Below are 18,559 nucleotides of genomic sequence, written 5' to 3'. Positions count from 1 at the left end.
ACTGATGTAGTTCCACAGACTTCAATTTACAGAAGCAGAGAATTTGACCCCTTCTCTTTTAGTTCAAGTAGTAGATACCTGTGCTTTTGGTACTGAAAGTTCCAATTTCAGCCTCTGACAACTCTTCATGGGGCTCATTGAAATGTCTATTAAGCCTTAGGTTGGGATCCTAACCTGTCTTATCGGGGCTTTTATTTCCCTCTGGGGCCTATTTAGTAGCACCCAAAGGTAGCACCACCTTCTTCCTCAGAATTAACTATGACCATTCTAGCTGCACAGGTTTGACATTTTGTAGTAGAAATGGACCACCTCAATAGAATTGATATTGCAAATGCTGCTGCAATCCCCTAGCACATCTACAAACAAACAGTCTCTGCTAATGGTGTATAGGCCTCCACACCACCTTTGGGAATGCACTGGCTCTGAACAAGCCTAACTAACTTGTCGTTCTCCACTGTGTCAACCTGCATTGTAGCAGTGCCACTGTACACAGCCAGCACTAGAACAGCAGAGGCAACAGAACAATTACTCCTTACGCTGCAATCCCGTGATACTCTTGCCCTTTCAAGGGCAGTTTTGACCGCTCAGTGAACTAATTATGTTAAGCTGTTTGGATACAGGTCTGAGAAATGCTAAGGTGATGGGGTATACAAACCCCACATGGAGCCCAAAGGGGTTAAAAGACAATACTGGGCCCAGATAACCCCATCCCTCCAGAGCTGCCAAGCATGCTCCAACTGCAGAAGTGGGTTAGAAAGAGCTCAGAAGCCCAGGCAAAGAGGGTTGGACAGGCTGCAGGAGAGAGGAATTTATCTCCAGGAAGTCAGATGAAGGGCTGAGCTTGAGGGGGGACCACAGGGTGGATAAGGCCCTCAGACAGTGCCTTCTGCTACCAACCTCCCCTTTGAGAACCAGCAGGTCTTTCAGGGCTCTTCGCCCTTTGGACTCTTTGTGTTAAATGAGTGACTGTTTGAACTATAGGGGCCATGCCCCAAATTAAAGGGACAGATAGGTAGGAAGTAGCCCAGGGCAAAGGACTTAGACTTGCTGCAGGGAGGATCCTGCTGGTTCTGCTTCCCACAGGGCCCTGGTCTGGGAGCAGTGGAGAGGGTGGGCCTGAGTCCCTCTACGCACCCTCTTATGGGCTGAGGCCCAGATGTGAGTGGAGAGCAGAAGATTCACAGCTGAGGATCAATAATAGGCACCTTTACCACCCTGACAGAGAGACAAGAGGATGAAAGTTGTGTGCACCAACCACTAGGCTGCTCAGTCCTCTGAGCACCCTATCACACAGAATTGTAGGTATATTATGCAGAAAGAGTCTGGAAGATTTAGACGTAACCTGGATATGAGTATGAGGGCTGAGTCAAAGTTAATGCACAGGTAACAGAGCCGAGTGACTGGTAGGGTGGTGGTAGTGTCCACAGTGATAAAGAAAGGAGGTAGCAAGGGGGGCAGAGACCTAATGGGAGCTAGGTCCCTAAATACCTTTAAAAATCTAGCCATAAGAGCTTTGTTTTAGCCTTAAATGGATTTTAAACAGGTTAACTGATAGATCTCAAAATTTAATTATTTAGGAAGAATCCTCCTCAAATGTGATTCTTTCTAATGGAGTCCAACAAGGAATTCATTCTTGGTCCAATACTAATCATGATCTTGAAGAAAATACAAAATAATTGCTAGTAAAGTTTGAATATGACACAAAGTTTGGTGAAGTACTAAATAATGATAAGGACAGGTCAGTTATACAGAGTGATCTGGATCACTTGGTAAACTGATTGCGGTCAAACAACATGCATTTTAACACAGCCAAATTAAAGTTATAAGTCTAGGAAGAAAGAATGTATATTTACAGGGTGGGGCACTGTCTCCAGGAAAACAGTGACTCTTGACAAGAATTTAGGATTCACAATGGGTAACGAAATCAGCTCCTAGTGTGATGCTGTGGTTAAGAAAAACTAATATGACTCATATAAATAGATAGATAAAAACAGGGAATAGCTGAGGAAGGAAGTGGTATTATCAGGGGTGGCTCATCAGCCTAGACAAGTGAGGCACAGCCTTACTAAGAATTTCCAAAGCTACAAAATACATTTTGCATATTCTATTTTTATTTAAGAAACATATAGAGTTTCAGCTACAAAACAAAGCAAAAATCAACAGAAAATTAAAACTGAAATTTAAAAATATTTAATAAATGAATGGAAACAGACTCAATATCCTTTCCTCCTCAAACTCATGCTAAAATTCTTGGCACAATAGCATCTCCAAACCCAGTATAGCTGGTAACAACTCAGGATGAGGCTGATGATTCTTTACCTGATCGACAGCGTCAGGGTATGTAAGAGGGCACATCCTTTGCCCAATACATACAGATACTTGAGAAGGACAAAACCACTCACTGAAACAAAACAAGAATGTGAACAGATACCTCATCTGTAGAGAGATATTACCTCACCTATTATGTCTTGCTAATATCCTGGGACTGACACAGCTACAAGTACACTGCATACAACTGATAGATATGTACATCACATAAGATGGACAAACAACAAAGAGTCCTGTGGCACCTTATAGACTAATAGACGTTTTGGAGCATGAGCTTTCGTGGGTGAATACCCACTTTGTCGGATGCAAAGATGGACATTTTGCACAGTCCAAAGCACTGTGCTACTGGTATACCAATGTACAGACTGTTTTGACTACAACTGCTGTGCAGGGGCACAAGTGTGATGGAGAGCTCCGTGACTTCAGCCTCCAACACCTGGGAGCTGTAGGGGTCCCCTGTCACCCCTGACGACTGGGAACTGCGGGGCTGAGCTCCCAGCTGCAAAGGGCAGCAGGGGTGCCCAGCAGCTCCCAGCTGGGGCGGGGGCTAGGGGTTCTCTGGAGCTCTTTGGCAGCAGGGAGACCCCGAGCTCCTGGCCACTGCAGGCAGTGGGGAGACTCCGAGCTCCTGGCCACTGTGTGGCAGGGCCCTCGTGAGCTCCCGGTCACTGCGGCGGTGCTCTGCAGCTCCTAGCTGCCGCAGGAGCCCCACAGGGCCGTCCCTAGCCATTTGGGTGCCCTACACAGCCCCCCCGCAGAGGGGCTGTGTGGTGCCCCAGGCCTCCCCCCCCCGAAGTCTGGGAGACAGGAGCTCTGGGGGGGCCACTTTGGGGGGTGCCACAGGCCCAGAGTGGCCCAGGAGATTAGCGGGGGGCTGGGAGCAGCCCGCTCAGCTTCCCTCGTCCCGGCCCCAGCCGTGTCACTTGGGGGAGAGGGCTTGGGGGAAGGGATCCTGCACTCACTGGCAGTGGCGGGAAGTGAAGCAGCACGGCCCCAGCCCACTCTATTCCGCCAGCTCCCAGCTGCGGTGCTCTGCTTCCTGCTGCCAGTGAGAGCCATGTGCGGTCCTTTCCCCAACACGAGCGACATGGCTGGGGCCGGGGCAAGGGAACCGGAGCAGGCTGGGGATGTCTCTCTCCACCGGTGAGTGCGGGGAGCAATCCTTTCCCTGCACTCACCGGCGGTGGGAAGTGGAGCACCGTGGCTGGGAGCTGGCGGAGTAGAGCAGGCTGGAGCCAGGTTGCTCCACTTCCCGCCACTGCCAGTGAGTGCAGGGTCACTGGGGGAAGAGGTGGAATGGGGGCGGGCTGGGGGCGGAGCAGGGGGGAAGGGTAAGAGGCAGGGTGGAGGAAGTTGTCTATACCCTATACCCCCTTAGGGACGGCCCTGCCCCTTGCAGGGGGCGCCAGCCGAAGGATAGGGCTGGTTGCTAGGGCTGGTACTGCTGCGTATGCAGCTGCCTAGGACACCATGAAATTAGGGATGTAAATATAATTTTAAAAGTTAACTGGTCAAATGATTAAAATTTGCCCCAAATTTCATGGTGCCCTACACAGCTGCGTATGCCTAAGGACGGCCCAGAACACGGAGCCGCGGTTGGCAGGAGTGCCCCAGAGCAGGGAGCCGCCATAGGTGTCTGGGGTGCCCTGGAGCTTGGAGCCGCCATGGGTGGTGGGGGGATTCTGCAGCTCTTAGCCAGGCCCCTTGGGTGTCATGCATATTTTTAGTAAAAGTGACGGGTAGGTCACGGGCTTCTGTGAATTTTTCTTTATTGCCTGTGACCTGTGACTTTTGCTCAAAATATGCGTGACAAAATCTTAGCCCTAGTGATGATGATTGTGAGCACTGCAGTTTGCACAAGTGCAGTCCCATCAGTACCAGTTGGGGCTGTGCACTTATCCCAGGAGGAGCTGTGGTACAGGACGCTCCGCAGCTCCCTTCACCCCTCGCCACCCAGCGCCGGCTCTGCCCCCGGGGACGCAGCAGGACGCGCCCCTCGCCAGGCTCCTCGGAAGCTACCTAGGAGGAGCGCGCAACACAGTGATCAGCTGCTAGGCGGCAGCCGCCGAGCGCCGATCACATCGATCAACAGCCAAGCGCAAGCAGCTGACGGCTGAGACAGCCTGCCAGGTTCGGGGCGGGCTTTGGCGCCTCGCTTCCGGGACGCTAGCGGATGTTGGGGTTTGAATCGGGTGGCGGTTATGACACTGCTGAGCCTTCGGCGTGAGGCTCGGAGCTGGGGATGCTGCTTGCGGAGCTGCCGTGTGAGTAACGGTCCCTTTCCGTTCCCGCCGGGCCCGACCCCCCACTTCATGCCAGGGCCCCCCCGCCTTCCGACTATCCCCGGGGGGGGGCGCGCTCCCTCCGGCCCCTTCTCCTCTGACCCTGTCCCCGGGGGGGGGCCTCCCTCTGGGGCCCCTTTTTCCGACTCTGCCCCGGGGGGGCGCTCTCCTTCCGGGACCCCCCCTCCTCCGATTTTATCGGGGGGGGCGGCCTTGCCCCCGATACCTCCCCTCCCCCCTTTTCCGACCCTATTCCTGGGGGGGGTGTTGCCCCATTGACTTCGTGTCCTCTGATCTATGGCACTTGCCGCCCGTCCACTGACACAGATCACGATCTCCCTCGTCCCACGGGCTGGGAAGAGGGTTTAACAGGCAGAGTAAGACCCCAGCCCCCTCTCCTGTCTCCACAGGGAGGGAACACGGGTCAGAAGAGACAACAAAATCCCCATCCCCAGAAGGGAGAAGTCCAACATCCTCCTCCCCAGAGGCAGAGCAAAGCCCCTCAGAGAGATTGTAAACGCATAATGCATCCCCTGTGGACGTAATTCCCCCTTTTCCCTATGTAAGCTAACTGAAGCATCTCTGAGAGGATTGAATCTTTCATGGAAGGTGCTATATGGAGTAAAGGCTGTATTTCATGTTAAACTTTTAAAAGATGCTCTTTAGGTCTGTTAGATTGGACTGAATGATGTTAGGGGAGCTGTTGTTAAGCTTCAAAATGCCCCATGGAGATTTCTCCTGAAGTCTGAGTATCATTTGCTGAACAAATAGCCCAGTGGCTTTCTTTCAGGGCCTACTATTATGTTGTCACGCACTACAATGTGAACCTAAGACCCTTTCATATTTAAATTAAGGGGGCACAGTGTTAATTGAAATAGCATCTGTGAAAGCCCTAAATAGCACTTTGTTGTTTGAACAGCATGGAAAGCATGCACCTGAAAGCATCTTCCCTTTGTTCATTTATTGACATCTCTTTTATTTTAAAATCATAAAGACTTAAATTAAAGAACAAACTTTGTCAATTTGCAAAAATCAATTTAGCCTTATTTTGAATGTGTTTTTCTCCAAGAGTATGATAATTTGCAGTAGCTGTCTTGAGCAGAAGCTGCTTTTAATGCAAATGTGATGTCACTTCAGTAATACTGCTGTGTGAATAGCAGGGGTCAGATGCAGAGGGGAGCGGCTTGTGGGGCATAAAGTGGCAGTACTCTTCCAGTCTTGTCTCAGAAACTAAGGTCTACCCATTTAAATTGCCAACATGAGATGCCACTCGCAATAGGCTGTGCAAATATTCAAAATAAGGTGCTTGAATGTGCCAGTGGGCTAAACTAGGCTCCCTGGGCTTGGCTCCTTCTTGATTCAGGCTACGTCTACACTACACAGCTTTTAGCGGCATGGCTGTGTTGCTACAGCTGTACCGCTAAAAGTCGTGCAGTGTACTTATTGTTTGTTGGCTCTCCTGACAGGTCTACACCAGGTGTTCTCAACCTTTTTCTTTCTGAGACCCCCCACAATAATGCTATAAAAACTCCAGGGCCCAGTGGGGAGGAGGGAGGAGGGGCTCTGGGCTGGGGGGAGGTCCCTTGGGCATAGATGTGGTTTGACTTCTATTTTGGGTGGGCAGGGGCCAGCGAGGCTTGAGCCAGCTCTGCACGGTGGGGTCTGAGGAGGGAGCGCCACCTCCACTCCCTGACTCATCTCAGCAGGCCACCCAGTCCGTCTGGGTTGGGGCTTGGGGGGGGAGGAGGGGCAACCAAAATGATAACTCAAAAGGGGGAGGGCTCAGCTCAAAAAGTTTAAAAACTGCTCAGGGAGAGGGGTAGCTAAGGGCTGTGTGCAGGCAGGGGAGTAACTCAGGGTGCAGGGGAGGGGTAGCTAAGGGTGCAGGGAGAGGGTAGTTAGGAGTATGTGTGGGCAGGGGTGTAGCTCAGGGTCACAGCTGTGTGCCCAGAGGGCTCCCCTGTGGTCCCTGTTCCCCGAGTGCTCCGCCAGCCATGAAGCTGGGTCCCTCACCCAGGCGGCTCTTACCTGCTGCGTGAGCAAATGGGGCAGGGAGCTGAGGAGCAGCTTCAAACCCTTGCAGCAGCAGGAAACAAGGGAACGCTGTGGCTGCCTGCTCCATGGCACCAGCCAGAGCCGCAGCTGTCCCGCACTGCCTGGTTCTGACTTCTTGCCTCTGACATGGCCGGGGAGGGGGGAGAGAAGGAGGTGTGGGGGGGTGGAGCTGCCCTGGGACTGCCTTGCTCCTGCACTGTAGTTTCGGGGGAGGGGGATGCAACACCCCTGTGTCCCCCTCATCTCTTCCCATGGGCTCAGGACTTCTGCCCCATGGGGAGCACTGGGGCTCCTGGCTTCAGCTCCGGGGATCAGGCTCTGGCTTTTAGCCGTGGGGCCCCGCAGCCCCCCTGAGAGAGTTCTTGGACCCCCTGTTGAGAACCGCTGATCTACACTACAGAATTAGGTTGATGCAAGGCAGCTTATGTCGACCTAACTCTAAGCATCTACACTAAAATTTTGCTCCCGCCGATGTAAGTCACCCGCTATGCTGATTTAACTCCACCTGTGCAAGAGGTATAATGCTTAGGTTGACGTAGTTAGGTTGACACAGTACTTTTGTCAAATTTAGTGGCCTCCAGGAGGCATCCCACAATGCCCCACTGTGGCTGCTCTGGTCACAATTTTGAACTCAGCTGCCTGGCGGCCAAGTACACATGTACACGTCCCTCCATTTTTAAAGCCCTGTGAATTTTTGAAATTCCATTTCTTGTTCCCTCTGCCTGGAGAACTTGCTTAGCAACCAGCTCCATGCTGCAAACATGCTCCTGCCTGGAGTACACAGGATGTGGTGGATTCTCCTGGGTCTGTGGGGAGAAGAGGCTGTGCAGGCACAACTCCATTCCAGCTGAAGAACCTCGATATCTATGAGCAGATTGCTCAGGACATGGGCTACAAGAGGGTCCCTCAGCGATGCTGTGAGAAAGCCAAGGAACTATGACAGGCATACCAGAAGGCAAGGGAGTCTAACAGTTGCACTGGTGCAGAGCCACTTTTACAGAGAGCTGCATGCCATCCTCGGCGGAAACCCTACCACCACCCCAAGGGCCCGGGGGATACTTCAAGGGAGTTGGAGTGAGGAGGAAGAGTATGAGGAACAGGCCATCGGGGGATCCAGTGACGCAGTTGAGCCGGTCCCTACAGTCCAGCATAGGCAAGCCTGATGCAGGGGAAGGAACCTCTGGTAAGTATGCAGTTCACTTTGATATTGCAGGAACACATCTATTCATTTACTCTTTTTTAATCATGCTATAAGAGATAGCAACTCCACCTCTATTGGTTATTTCACTATCTGCTTCTCATTTCGCTGTACAGTTAGGCAGAACAGTTTGTTTATGTGCACTGGGATGTCCCGTGAATCCTACGTAGAGATCTCAAGGAAACTTGCTTGAAGATAGTCTGCAATCCCCTGCTAAAGGTTTCTAGGGAGGGCTGCCTTATTTCTTCCACTGCGGCAGGACACTTTCCAACACTTCTCAGGAATTAATTCAGCAGGCACCATTGCAGTACACAAGCTAGAAGCATAGGGACCCTGGTCTGCAGCTGGACACATGCAGAAACTATTCCATATTATGCATGTGTCCATGCAGGAACTATTCCTTTTCAGCCTCTGGTACCCTCAGGAATGAGATATCAGCTAAATTGCTCACTGCCTGTGGAAAATCGTGCTAATGTTCAGTTGCCCAATCTGCATATACTCATAGCCTACTCCCATTGTCCCAACTCGTCCCCAAGCTGTACTCACCATGGCTGGGACTGCTGTCATGCTCTATGAATCCCAAGGAGAAGTAAGAATGTAGTGCTTGTAACTTGTGTGGATCAAGGGGAGTAAGTTCAGTATACCAAGTTTCCATTTATCTTGTGAATACAGTCAATGCATAGAAGTACTATTCTATCTTTTGCAGCTTGAAATGTGGCCTTGAAGTGTTCTCCATCCACACCCGCAGAGCAGCTCAGTCAGATAAGAAGAAGGAAGAGGACACGTGATGACATGTTTCAAGAGATCCTGCAAGCCTCTGTTGCTTTGCCTATCAAGGACAGGGCTTAAAGGATCACTCTCGCAGACAGACTGAACGAGGCTAAAATGGAGAGGAGAAAAGCACAGGAAAAGGAGAGAGACATGCAGCAGGAGAAGCTAGCCCTTCTCATGCAGTAAACAGACATGCTGGTGACTCTTGTTCACCTTCAGGTTCAACAGACCTGTGCTCGCCTCTCTCTGCAGCCCATGGACAACTGCATTCTCACATCTCCCTACACCCCACCCTCCCCAAATTCCACGTGGAGTCCGAGGCTGCTGCAGGAGCTCTACCGCTCCACCCTTGGGGAGAGTACAGACAATCACAGCCGTGCATATGCTGACGTGTGAGAGACACGATTGGTGTACGTGTTTGTGAAATGAAAATGGCTGTTCTTTCCCCTTTAAAGGTTCTTTTCCCTGTGTTTATAAAGTTTCATTCAGTTATATGTTTGTATGGGTTTGGAATAAAAGTCTATTTGTGGAAATTTAATTCATCTTTATTCACAACATATGCTGGCTGGGGCTGACATTCACAAATAATACAACATTGCAAATACCTCTGTTGATATTACTACATACACAGCACTCATTACAAGGCTCGTACTGGGGTGCAAAAACCAAAGCCAGACAGAGCACACTACAGCAATGCATATTCTGCACTATTAAAATGGCCTTTCAAAGCCTCCTTGGGCCATATAGCTTCATGTTGAGCTCTTCTTATAGCCTTAATATCTGGCTGCTCAGAATCAGCAGACAGCTTTTCCACCTCCACCCCGGCAGAAACTTTTCCCCTTAGCTTCACAGATATTATGAAGCATACAGCAGGCAGCTATAACAATTGGGATATATATATATAGATAGATATAGATATATCAATTTTTTTACTGAGGTCTAATCTCATAAGTAGACAGCACCACCAGCCTTTCAGATGGCCAAAGGCACATTAAAATGCTTTCTGCAGCTGTGGAGCCTGTAGTTGAAACGCTCCTTGCTGCTGTTGAGGTGGCTGGTGTATGGCTTCATGAGCCATGATTGTAATGGGGTAGACTGGGTCTCCCAGGGTCAGTATTGGCATTTCGACGTCGTCAGTGGTAATCCTCTGCTCTGAAAAGTTCCTGCTTGCAGCCTTCTGTAGAGACCTGTGTTCTTAAGGATGTGTGCATCGTGCACCATCCCTGACCATCCCACACTGATACTGATAAAATGCCCTCGGTGATCCACCAGAGCTTGCAATACTATAGAAAAGTAGCCCTTTTTGTTGATGTACTCTGGCAAGATGGTCTAGTGCCAAAATAGGGATATGTGTGCCATCTGTTGCCCCACCGCAGTTCAGGAACCCCACTGCTGCAAAACTATCCACTTTGTCCTGCACATTGCCCAGATTCCTAGTCCTTCGTAGCAGGATGCAATTAATGGCCTTGCACACTTGCAACATAGCAGCCTTCATGGTAGATTTCCCAACTCAGAATTGATTCCTGACTGACTGATAGCAATCTGATGTTGCAAGCTCCCACACAATTCTCCACTGTCAGGCTGCTCTCATTTTGGTGTCGCTGTGCCAGAAGGCTGGGGTGAGCTCTGCACACACTTCAGGAATGTGGCATTGCGCATCCAAAAGTTCTGCAGCTGCTGCTCATCATCCCATGCCTACATAACAATTCTATCCCACCAGTCAGTGCTTGTTTCTTGGGCCCAGAACTGATGCTCCTCCATCTGCAGCTGCTCTGTGAATGCCTACAATAACCTTGAATTGTTCCTGTGACTCACAGCAAGCTAGCCTCCAAGGAATTGTCATGTTGCCTGTGGCTCCGTTTGTGGGATCAGGCGCGTTGTACACTCAGTAGTGCAGAGCTGTTCAGGATCCATGCTTTTCACAGAGATGGCTGACACGTGGGTTTGCTTTTGAAAAGAGGCCAAAACATTATGGGATGCAGATAAAATTATGAGATGGAGAAAACAGCATCATGGGATGTTGAAACCATGTTCCCAGTCACCCCTGTTCAACTTGTTTGCTACCATGAGGCATTGGAAACCTTTCCCAAAACATCCTGCATTAGATGATGGCAAGTTGCACGATGTGATAACTACCCACAATGGATTGCTCTCTGCATCAGTGCAAGCGCTGCTAGTGAGGACACACACTACTGACACAAGTGTAGTGTGGCCATGCAAAAGCGACTTAACTGAGACAGATGTACGTTGATGCAACTTCTGTCAACTTAATTTTGTAATGTGGACTTGCCCTTTATTTTGAAACTGATAGCTTAGATTCTGGAGAACAATGTAGTAGCTAGCGTTAGAGAGGTGCCATAAGTATGGGCTGTTTGTGAGGTTTGGTATATCGTAATTGTAAGTAGGCATGACACTAAAATATTGGAAGGCCAGTAGCACAAAAACAAGTTAAATCACTTATTATGTACTAACTTGTCTAGCATTTCCTTAGGTTTAGTTGTTTTTTCCCCAAGTAAACATAGTCCTCTAGGAAGTAGACTCCAATTGCAAGGTATTATAAACCAATTTCATTTTTTAAAACAACTTTTGTTTCTGTATTAAAGGTACTACAGTCCTTAGGAGCCATCTTACCCATTGCCTGTACGTTCCCATTTTTTATAGACTTCAGCTGTTGATTAAATGTGGGAAGTATTTGATTTCAAAATTAGTGGCAGACTTGAGGAAACAATAATTCAGGCAAAATAGTTGGCTACTGTCTCACTTTTGTACCCAGTGGGCAATGATTTAGGCTCCAATTCTGCAACTAGATCCATGCAGGAAAACCTTTGCATCTGTATGGAACCCTCACTGGAGTTGGGGGCTTTGTGCACAGGCAAGGTTTTGATCTCAAAGATCCTTAATTTGTGAATTAAAAACTCCAGGCACGCTGCACTGAGATAAGAGAGCAACCCACTGCTTTTAGTAGCATTTCCTCCTCTTTCTTTTCCTCCCCAACCCCAAAGAGAGAATGAAATGTTAGGTTCTGGCAGTTGTGCTTCTCATTGCCAACCAAACCTAAGCTCCCTCTATCTATCAGGATTTTTCACCTTGTCATTAAGCCACAGGGTACTGACATCTGGGATCCTCTTTACCTGTACAGATGGTCCCTCAGTTCGAGTGCCCTAGAAGATTGAAGACCTTGAGGGTGCCAGTGGCCATTGCTGAGTGAGAAAAAACATCTTTCAAGAGAAGTTCCAAAGAGGTAAGATACTGTTTTAAACTCTGTTCTTGACTCCCTCACCAAAGAAGAGTGGGGAAAATAACTTCTTTGTAGATTATCAGATTCAGTTAAATTGTCACTTGATGCCATTTCTGCCAATCTTGATTAGTTGATTTGTTTGGCAGTGTAAGGGCATAATAAATGTGATATACAGTATGTAAGTATATAACTTGAAGTTAAAATTGTCCAAAAGTATTAAAATAAAATGAGATTGAATAAAAAGGTTGACACATTAAATTGCATAACTAGTGATTTCAGATTATTCCAAGCACAAGCCTTCACTTCTATAGATATTCCTGCACCAGCAGATGGATTACATGACCCAGTAGGCCTCTTCTATGTCTTACTTCTGATTCCTAGAAATGTTACACAGTTTTCTTCCCATGTGCATTGCCAGCAGCTCCTTGAAGAGTGGCTATAGTTTTAAGCTTAGTTGCATGTTTCTTGTTCAGTCAACCAGCGTTTCCCAGATATTTGGAAGCTGAGCCCTTAGTAAGGAAAATGAAGTTAACTGCCTTTAGCCCTACAGTGGTGTAAAATGTGAACTGGTCTATCCAAAATAATCGGTCACTCTCTGTAGATCTTCATAATGTGATATTCCTCAACTTTGTTGTGTGTTTTGATCATTTAAATGATTGGGATAGTTCATACCTTAAATCTAATCCACACTGTCTGCAACTTCAGGGAGACATCACTGCATCAGTTGTACTTGGATCAAGTTTTCTTCTTAAGCATAATAGCTAAAAGTTCTGGAGAACAATTAAGGCCTATCCATACCCTCCCATCCTCCACAGCTGCTACTTTGCATCCCACATTTTGGGAAATGCTGTAGTAAATATTAACAAAATGGATCAGATTTCTTCCTGGTGTAACTCCACTAAAGTCCAGTGAATTACATCAGAGAAGAGCATAGCCCAGTGTGTTGTGTGGTGTTTTTTGCAAAAACTGAAATCTTGTCAGTTAATTTTAATTGAGAACAAATTTGCATTTAAATGCATAGTTCACTAATTTGATAGGCAAACTGCAAGGTCTTTGCCAGTGTGTTTGCAAAAGTATCTTTTGGAAGAGGAAATAAAACTTGTTCATGGTTCGGTTCCCAAATGCTGGGGAAGTCAGAAGCAAATTGCCTTAATGTTATTGTTAGAACCCTACCAAATTCACAGTCCATTTTCATAAATTTCCTGGTCATAGCATTTTAAAAATCTTGAATTTCATGGTGTTGTAACAAAGCATGAACATGTATTTGAAAATGGCAAAATATAAACTTGTAAAGCTCATGATGAACCCCCTGCTTCTCCCAGAAGAGTGGCAACTCCCCCGCTGGCACTGGCGTCAGAGCTGGGTGCTCAGCCAGCAGCCACCACTCTCTGGCCACCCAGCTCTGAAGGCAGTGCCGCTGCCATCAGCAGCACAGAAGTAAGGGTTGCAATACCATACCATGTCACCCTTACTTCTGTGCTGCTGCTGGCTGTGCTGTCTTCAGAGCTGGGTGCCTGGCCAGCAGCCGCCGCTCTCTGGCTGCCCAGCTCTGAAGGCAGCACAGAAGTAAGGTTGGCAATACCACAACCCCCCTACAATAACCTCGCGACTCCCTTTTGGGTCGGGATCCCCAGTTTGAGAAATGCTGTATAGTATAGCGTAAAACACAAAAGATCAGATATCAAAGGGGAGATCAGATTTCACCTTTTCAGCCTTTATCCTTTTCAATGTTTACCTTTCAGAGTGAAAGATGAATTTTAATTTTTTAGGACTTTGAGGCCATCTTGGAAGCATTGTAAAAGGAGACATTTAGAAGTAGGTGATTTAGTCTCTCAACTTCTTGAGTTTAAAAGAAAATTTGATTAAATACAGTAAAATGCAGTGTACCATCCTCAACAAACTGAATACTTTTGACATATTGTTTTTAATTTCCATAGTAAAAAGCTAGAAGAAAGGTACTAGAATGAATGAAAATACCCTCTGCCACTTCCAAAGCCCAGGTAAGTAAGGCTATTTAAATGATTTAGCACAGTGGCTCTCAGCCTTTCCAGACTACTGAAACCATTTCAGTGGTCTGATTTGGCTTGCTTACCCCCAAGTTTCACCTTACTTAAAAACTACTTGCTTACAAAATCAAACATCAAAATACAAAAGTGTCACAGCACACTATTACTGAAAAAATTCTTACTTTCTCATTTTTACCATGTAATTATAAAATAAATCAATTGGAATAGAAATATTGTACTTACATTTCAGTGTATAGTATATAGAGAGCAGTCTAAACAAGTCATTGTCTGTATGAAATTTTGGTTTGTACTGACTTTGCTAGTGCTTTTTATGTAGCCTATTGCAAAACTAGGCAAACATCTAGATGAGTTGATGTATCCCATGGAAGACCTCTGCATACCCCCCCAGAGGTATGCATATTCCAGGTTGAGAACCACTGATTTAGCTAACTTACTGTATTTAAACATTTACAGAACTTGTAGATGCTGCAGTTAGGGTGACCAGATAGCAAGTGTAAAAAATCGGGAGGGGGGGGTGTAATAGGTGCCTATATAAGAAAAAGCCCCCAAAATCAGGACTGTCCCTATAAAATCTGGTCACCCTAGCTGCAATAAAAAGGCAATTATTTTAATGTAGGATTTCAATTTAAATTCAACAGTGTGACTCCAGCATGTGGCTTGGTAATGCAATGGTTTAAAAGAATGGGTGAAATTTCAGTAGTAAAATTGTGTGTTGAAACATGATTCCCTTCAGAGTGAGCTCAGGGTGGCATGATATTCTTGATGACTTATTTCCCTAATTTTGATAAAGGCTTCCCGTAATTATGTTTATGTTTAAAACATATTTTGATCGTTTTGCAAATAAATGCTTTTAAAAAATCACTTTGGAAGTACAACTGCTGGGTTAAACTTAGCTGTGTGTGAGACATATCTAATAAGTTGAGACTTCACTTTTCAGAAAATAGAAGAGTTTAAAATAGCACTGTTTTCTTTCTCTGTTGTGACTGTTTACCATTAGCATTAAATGAATATGGTTCCTTTAGATTAATGGAAGTATCAGTAAATTTAAGAAAAACTTTAATTTATTTCTACTGCAGGTCAGAATTAAGATATTTGAAATTAATTTGTCTGTTTTTAGTTTTGTTAGTTTTTGTTTTCTGAATTTCTTGGTAACCTTAATAGTTTGTTTTTGTGTTTTTATATTTGTTAAATCCGAGGTGTTCTTGAATTTGCTAATGGATCTGTTTCAAAACACTATTGTACATTGTATGAGCATTTCTAATATGTGACTTAATGCAGTCAATGAAACCTCTTACACGGAATCGTGTATTGCTGAATGATTGCCACACATACATGTGAAAAAGCAATGGACTAAAAAGTAGTAACACGGGTCTTCAAGTTACTGCACATGTGGATCCCATTTCTGGTGTCCATGTGCCCCATCACAGGTGAAAATGTTTTATATTCTACCATTGCCAATAGGGGTCACGTATATGCTCTTTGTGGCCTTGTGTCCCCTACCCCAGGGCTTAAAGGGTACAGCAACCACCACAAAGTTCATTCTTACCATGAGGCAAAGTCAGAACAACATAGTATCCCTTTGTAGCAATCTTGTTACTTAATAATTTGTTTATACTTAGTAGCTAATTTACTTGTTACTGTTTCAAGTAGCATGTTCTCAGTAGGTCACCAAAAAAAAAAAAATTGCTTGTGGCAGAGCCAAGGCGCCAAGCCATGTCCTCCTGTGGGAGATCGCAACAGATGCCTTTACTGTCTGGGTGAGGAATCTGTCATGGCTAAGTGTGCAGTTTGCAACTCCTTCAAGAAGTGCGCACACAAGGAGTGGTAGTCCAAACTGAAGCTTTATCTTAAAAGGAAAGGTCCATGAGAGTTATGTCTGACTCAGCACAGATACAGAGGCTTCTGTTTTCTCAGCTCATCTCTCCAAGGCTTCTGTCACCAGAAACGTGACACCTAATTCAGGAGCAATTTAAAAAGATTCAGATCCATCGGAGCAGTCAGAGACCCTTGCTGTCCAAGGACTGAGAGACTCTGACTCTGTTTCCTGGCACGAAGCCCTCTCTTTGCTGCCGGGAGTGCAGAGTTCTTTAAAGGATCTGTGCTAAGAGTGCTGCCATGATGCACCTCTGCACAGAGCTGATACAGAAACCTTCCTCTACTACTTCAGTTAAAAGATCTCAAGGAAAGAAGAGCTCAGAGTCATGTGATTTCCTTCTCATAAGCACTGGCTTCAGCAGCACCGTCGCTCTCAGCATCAGAGTACCCAGGACAGTCTTCTGCAATGCTTTCCTTGTCAGCACTGGCAGCTTTGATCAAAGTCTGCTGTGCACCAGTGGTTTTTTGCAGGGACCTTTTACAACTAAATTTGCAGCTCCAAAAGCTTCTTATGTGTTTTCACTAGACCTTAGGGTCACTCCAGCACCTGAGTCACCAATTCTGGTGGTTTCCCTGATCTCAATACCAGACAGAGCCCTTCCTCAAAAAGAAAACTAGGGTGCAGCTAATGAAAATATCTTTTAACCAGCATGTTAATACAGTCAAGGATTTAACACCCACTCAAATCCTTCAGTCTCCTGTCATGGCTTCTGATTCCTCTATAGACTCTAGTGGGAGTCCTCCACCAAAGAAAGAACATGAGTACTTGTGGCACCTTAGAGACTAACAAATTTATTTGAGCATAAGCTTTTGTGGGCTACAGCCCACTTCTTCGGAGGCAGGGAATAGAACGTATATTAAGGAGATATATATACACATACGGAGAGCATGAAAAGGTGGGAGTTGTCTTACCAACTCTGAGAGGCCAATTAAGTAAGAAAAAAACTTTTGAAGTGATAATCAAGATAGCCCAGTACAGACAGTTTGATAAGAAGTGTGAGAATATTTACAAGGGGAGATAGATTCAATGATTGTAATACCTCAGCCATTCCCAGTCCCTATTCAAACCTAAGTTGATTGTATCTAGTTTGCATATCAATTCCAGCTCAGCAGTTTCTTGTTGGAGTCTGTTTTTGAAGCTTTTCTGTTGCAAAATTACCACCCGCAGGTCTGTCATTGAATGACCAAAGAGGAAATCAGACGGACAGAAAGAAAAGTTTAGGGAGGCATATGAACAAGAGCCTCCTAATAGACCTAAAGATGCCTGTTAGTTTGACCTCAATTGTATGCAAGGTCTTGGAACAAATTTTGAAAGAGAAAATAGTTAAGGATATAGAGGCAAACGATAATTGGAATAAAATACAACCTGGTTTTACAAAAGATAGATTGTGCCAGATCTTTGAGAAGATAACTGTTTTTTGTTAAAGACAAAGGAAACACAGTACATCTAATCTACCTGGATTTCAGTAAGGCTATTGATACAGTTCCACATGGGAAATTATTAGTTAAATTGTAAAAGATGGGGATTAATATGAGAACTGAAAGGTGGATAAGAAACTTGTTAAAGGGGAGACTACAATGGGTCATACTGAGAGGTGAACTGTCAGGCTGGAGGGATGTTACTAGTGGAGTTTCTCTGGCCCCAAGACCATTCCTATCTTATTTAACATTTTTAATAATGACTGTGGCACAGAAAGTGGGAGTGTGCTAATAAAATTTGTGGATGACACAAAGTTGGGAGGTATTGCTAATACAGAGGAGGACAGGAATATCATGCAAGATCTGGAGGTCCTTGAAAACTGAGAAATAGAAGTGGGATGAATTTAATAGTGCAAAGTGCAAGGTAACACGCTTCAGGCCTAACAACAAGATTTTTTGCTACAAGCTAGGGACTTACAGTTGGAAGTGACAGAGGAGGAGAAATACCTGGGTGTTTTGGTTGATCATAGGATGACTATGAGCCACTAGTATGATGCAGCTGTGAGAAAAGCTAATGCAGTCCTAGGATGCATCAGACGAGCTATTTCCAGCAAAGACAGGGAAGTGTTAGTACCGTTATATAAGGCACTGGGCGAGACCTCATATGGAATACTGTGTGCAATTCTGTTGTCCCATGTTTAAGAAAGATGAATTCAGACTGGAACAGGTGCAGAGAAGGGCTACTAAGATGATCTGAGGAATGGAAAAACCTACCTTATGAGAGGAGACTCAAAGATCTCGTTTTGTTTAGCGTAACCAAAAGAAGGCTGACAGGAGATATGACTGCTCTCTATAAATATATCAGAGGGATAAATACCAGGGAGGGAGAGGAGTTATTTAAGTTAAGCACCAATGTGGACACAAGGACAAATGATATAAACTGACCATCAACAATTTTAGGCTTGAAATTAGGTGAAGGTTTCTAACCATTAGAGGAGTAGAGTTCAAGAACTGCCTTCCAAGGGGAGCAGAGTGGGCAAAAAACCTAACTGCCTTCAAGACTGAGCTTGATAAGTTTATGGAAAGGATGGTATGATGGGACTCCCTACAAGCATGTAGCCATTCTGCAGCTACTAGCAGCAAATATCTCCAATGGCTGTTGATGGGACAGTAGATGGGGAGGGCTGAGTTACTACAGAGAATTCTTTCCCAGGTGTTTGGCTGGTGGGTCTTGACCATATGCTCAGGGTCCAACTGATCACTATATTTGGGGTCAGGAAGGAATTTTCCCCCAGGTCAGATTGCCAGAGACCTTGGGGGGCAGCAGGGTTTGCCTTCCTCTGCAGCATGGGGCACAGGTCACTTG

At 46.0% G+C, this 18,559-nt stretch overlaps 1 protein-coding gene across 7 annotated transcripts in view; it reads left to right on the top strand.

Annotated features, from left to right (window-relative positions):
* Positions 1–4,396: 4,396 nt before the first annotated feature.
* Positions 4,397–18,559, top strand: part of G2E3 (G2/M-phase specific E3 ubiquitin protein ligase) — a 51,515-nt gene continuing 37,352 nt past the window's right edge. The window contains exons 1-4 of one of the 7 annotated variants that reach the window (XM_039538060.1): positions 4,397–4,592; positions 11,774–11,875; positions 13,642–13,687; positions 13,810–13,872. In XM_039538060.1, coding sequence (XP_039393994.1) covers positions 13,836–13,872 — 37 coding nt within the window. In that variant the 5' untranslated portion in view covers positions 4,397–4,592; positions 11,774–11,875; positions 13,642–13,687; positions 13,810–13,835. Of the gene's footprint in view, positions 4,593–5,020; positions 5,124–5,153; positions 5,173–5,200; positions 5,220–11,773; positions 11,876–13,641; positions 13,688–13,809; positions 13,873–18,559 lie in introns of those variants that run through there. The other 6 variants (XM_039538056.1, XM_039538061.1, XM_039538055.1 and 3 more) reach the window with 6 other exon arrangements.

Source organism: Mauremys reevesii, linkage group 4 (genome assembly GCF_016161935.1).
Source record: "Mauremys reevesii isolate NIE-2019 linkage group 4, ASM1616193v1, whole genome shotgun sequence".
In the NCBI taxonomy this organism is placed as follows: Eukaryota; Metazoa; Chordata; order Testudines; family Geoemydidae; genus Mauremys; species Mauremys reevesii.
The sequence above is the reverse complement of the archived record's forward strand: the minus strand, read 5'-3'. Positions and strand labels throughout refer to the sequence as shown.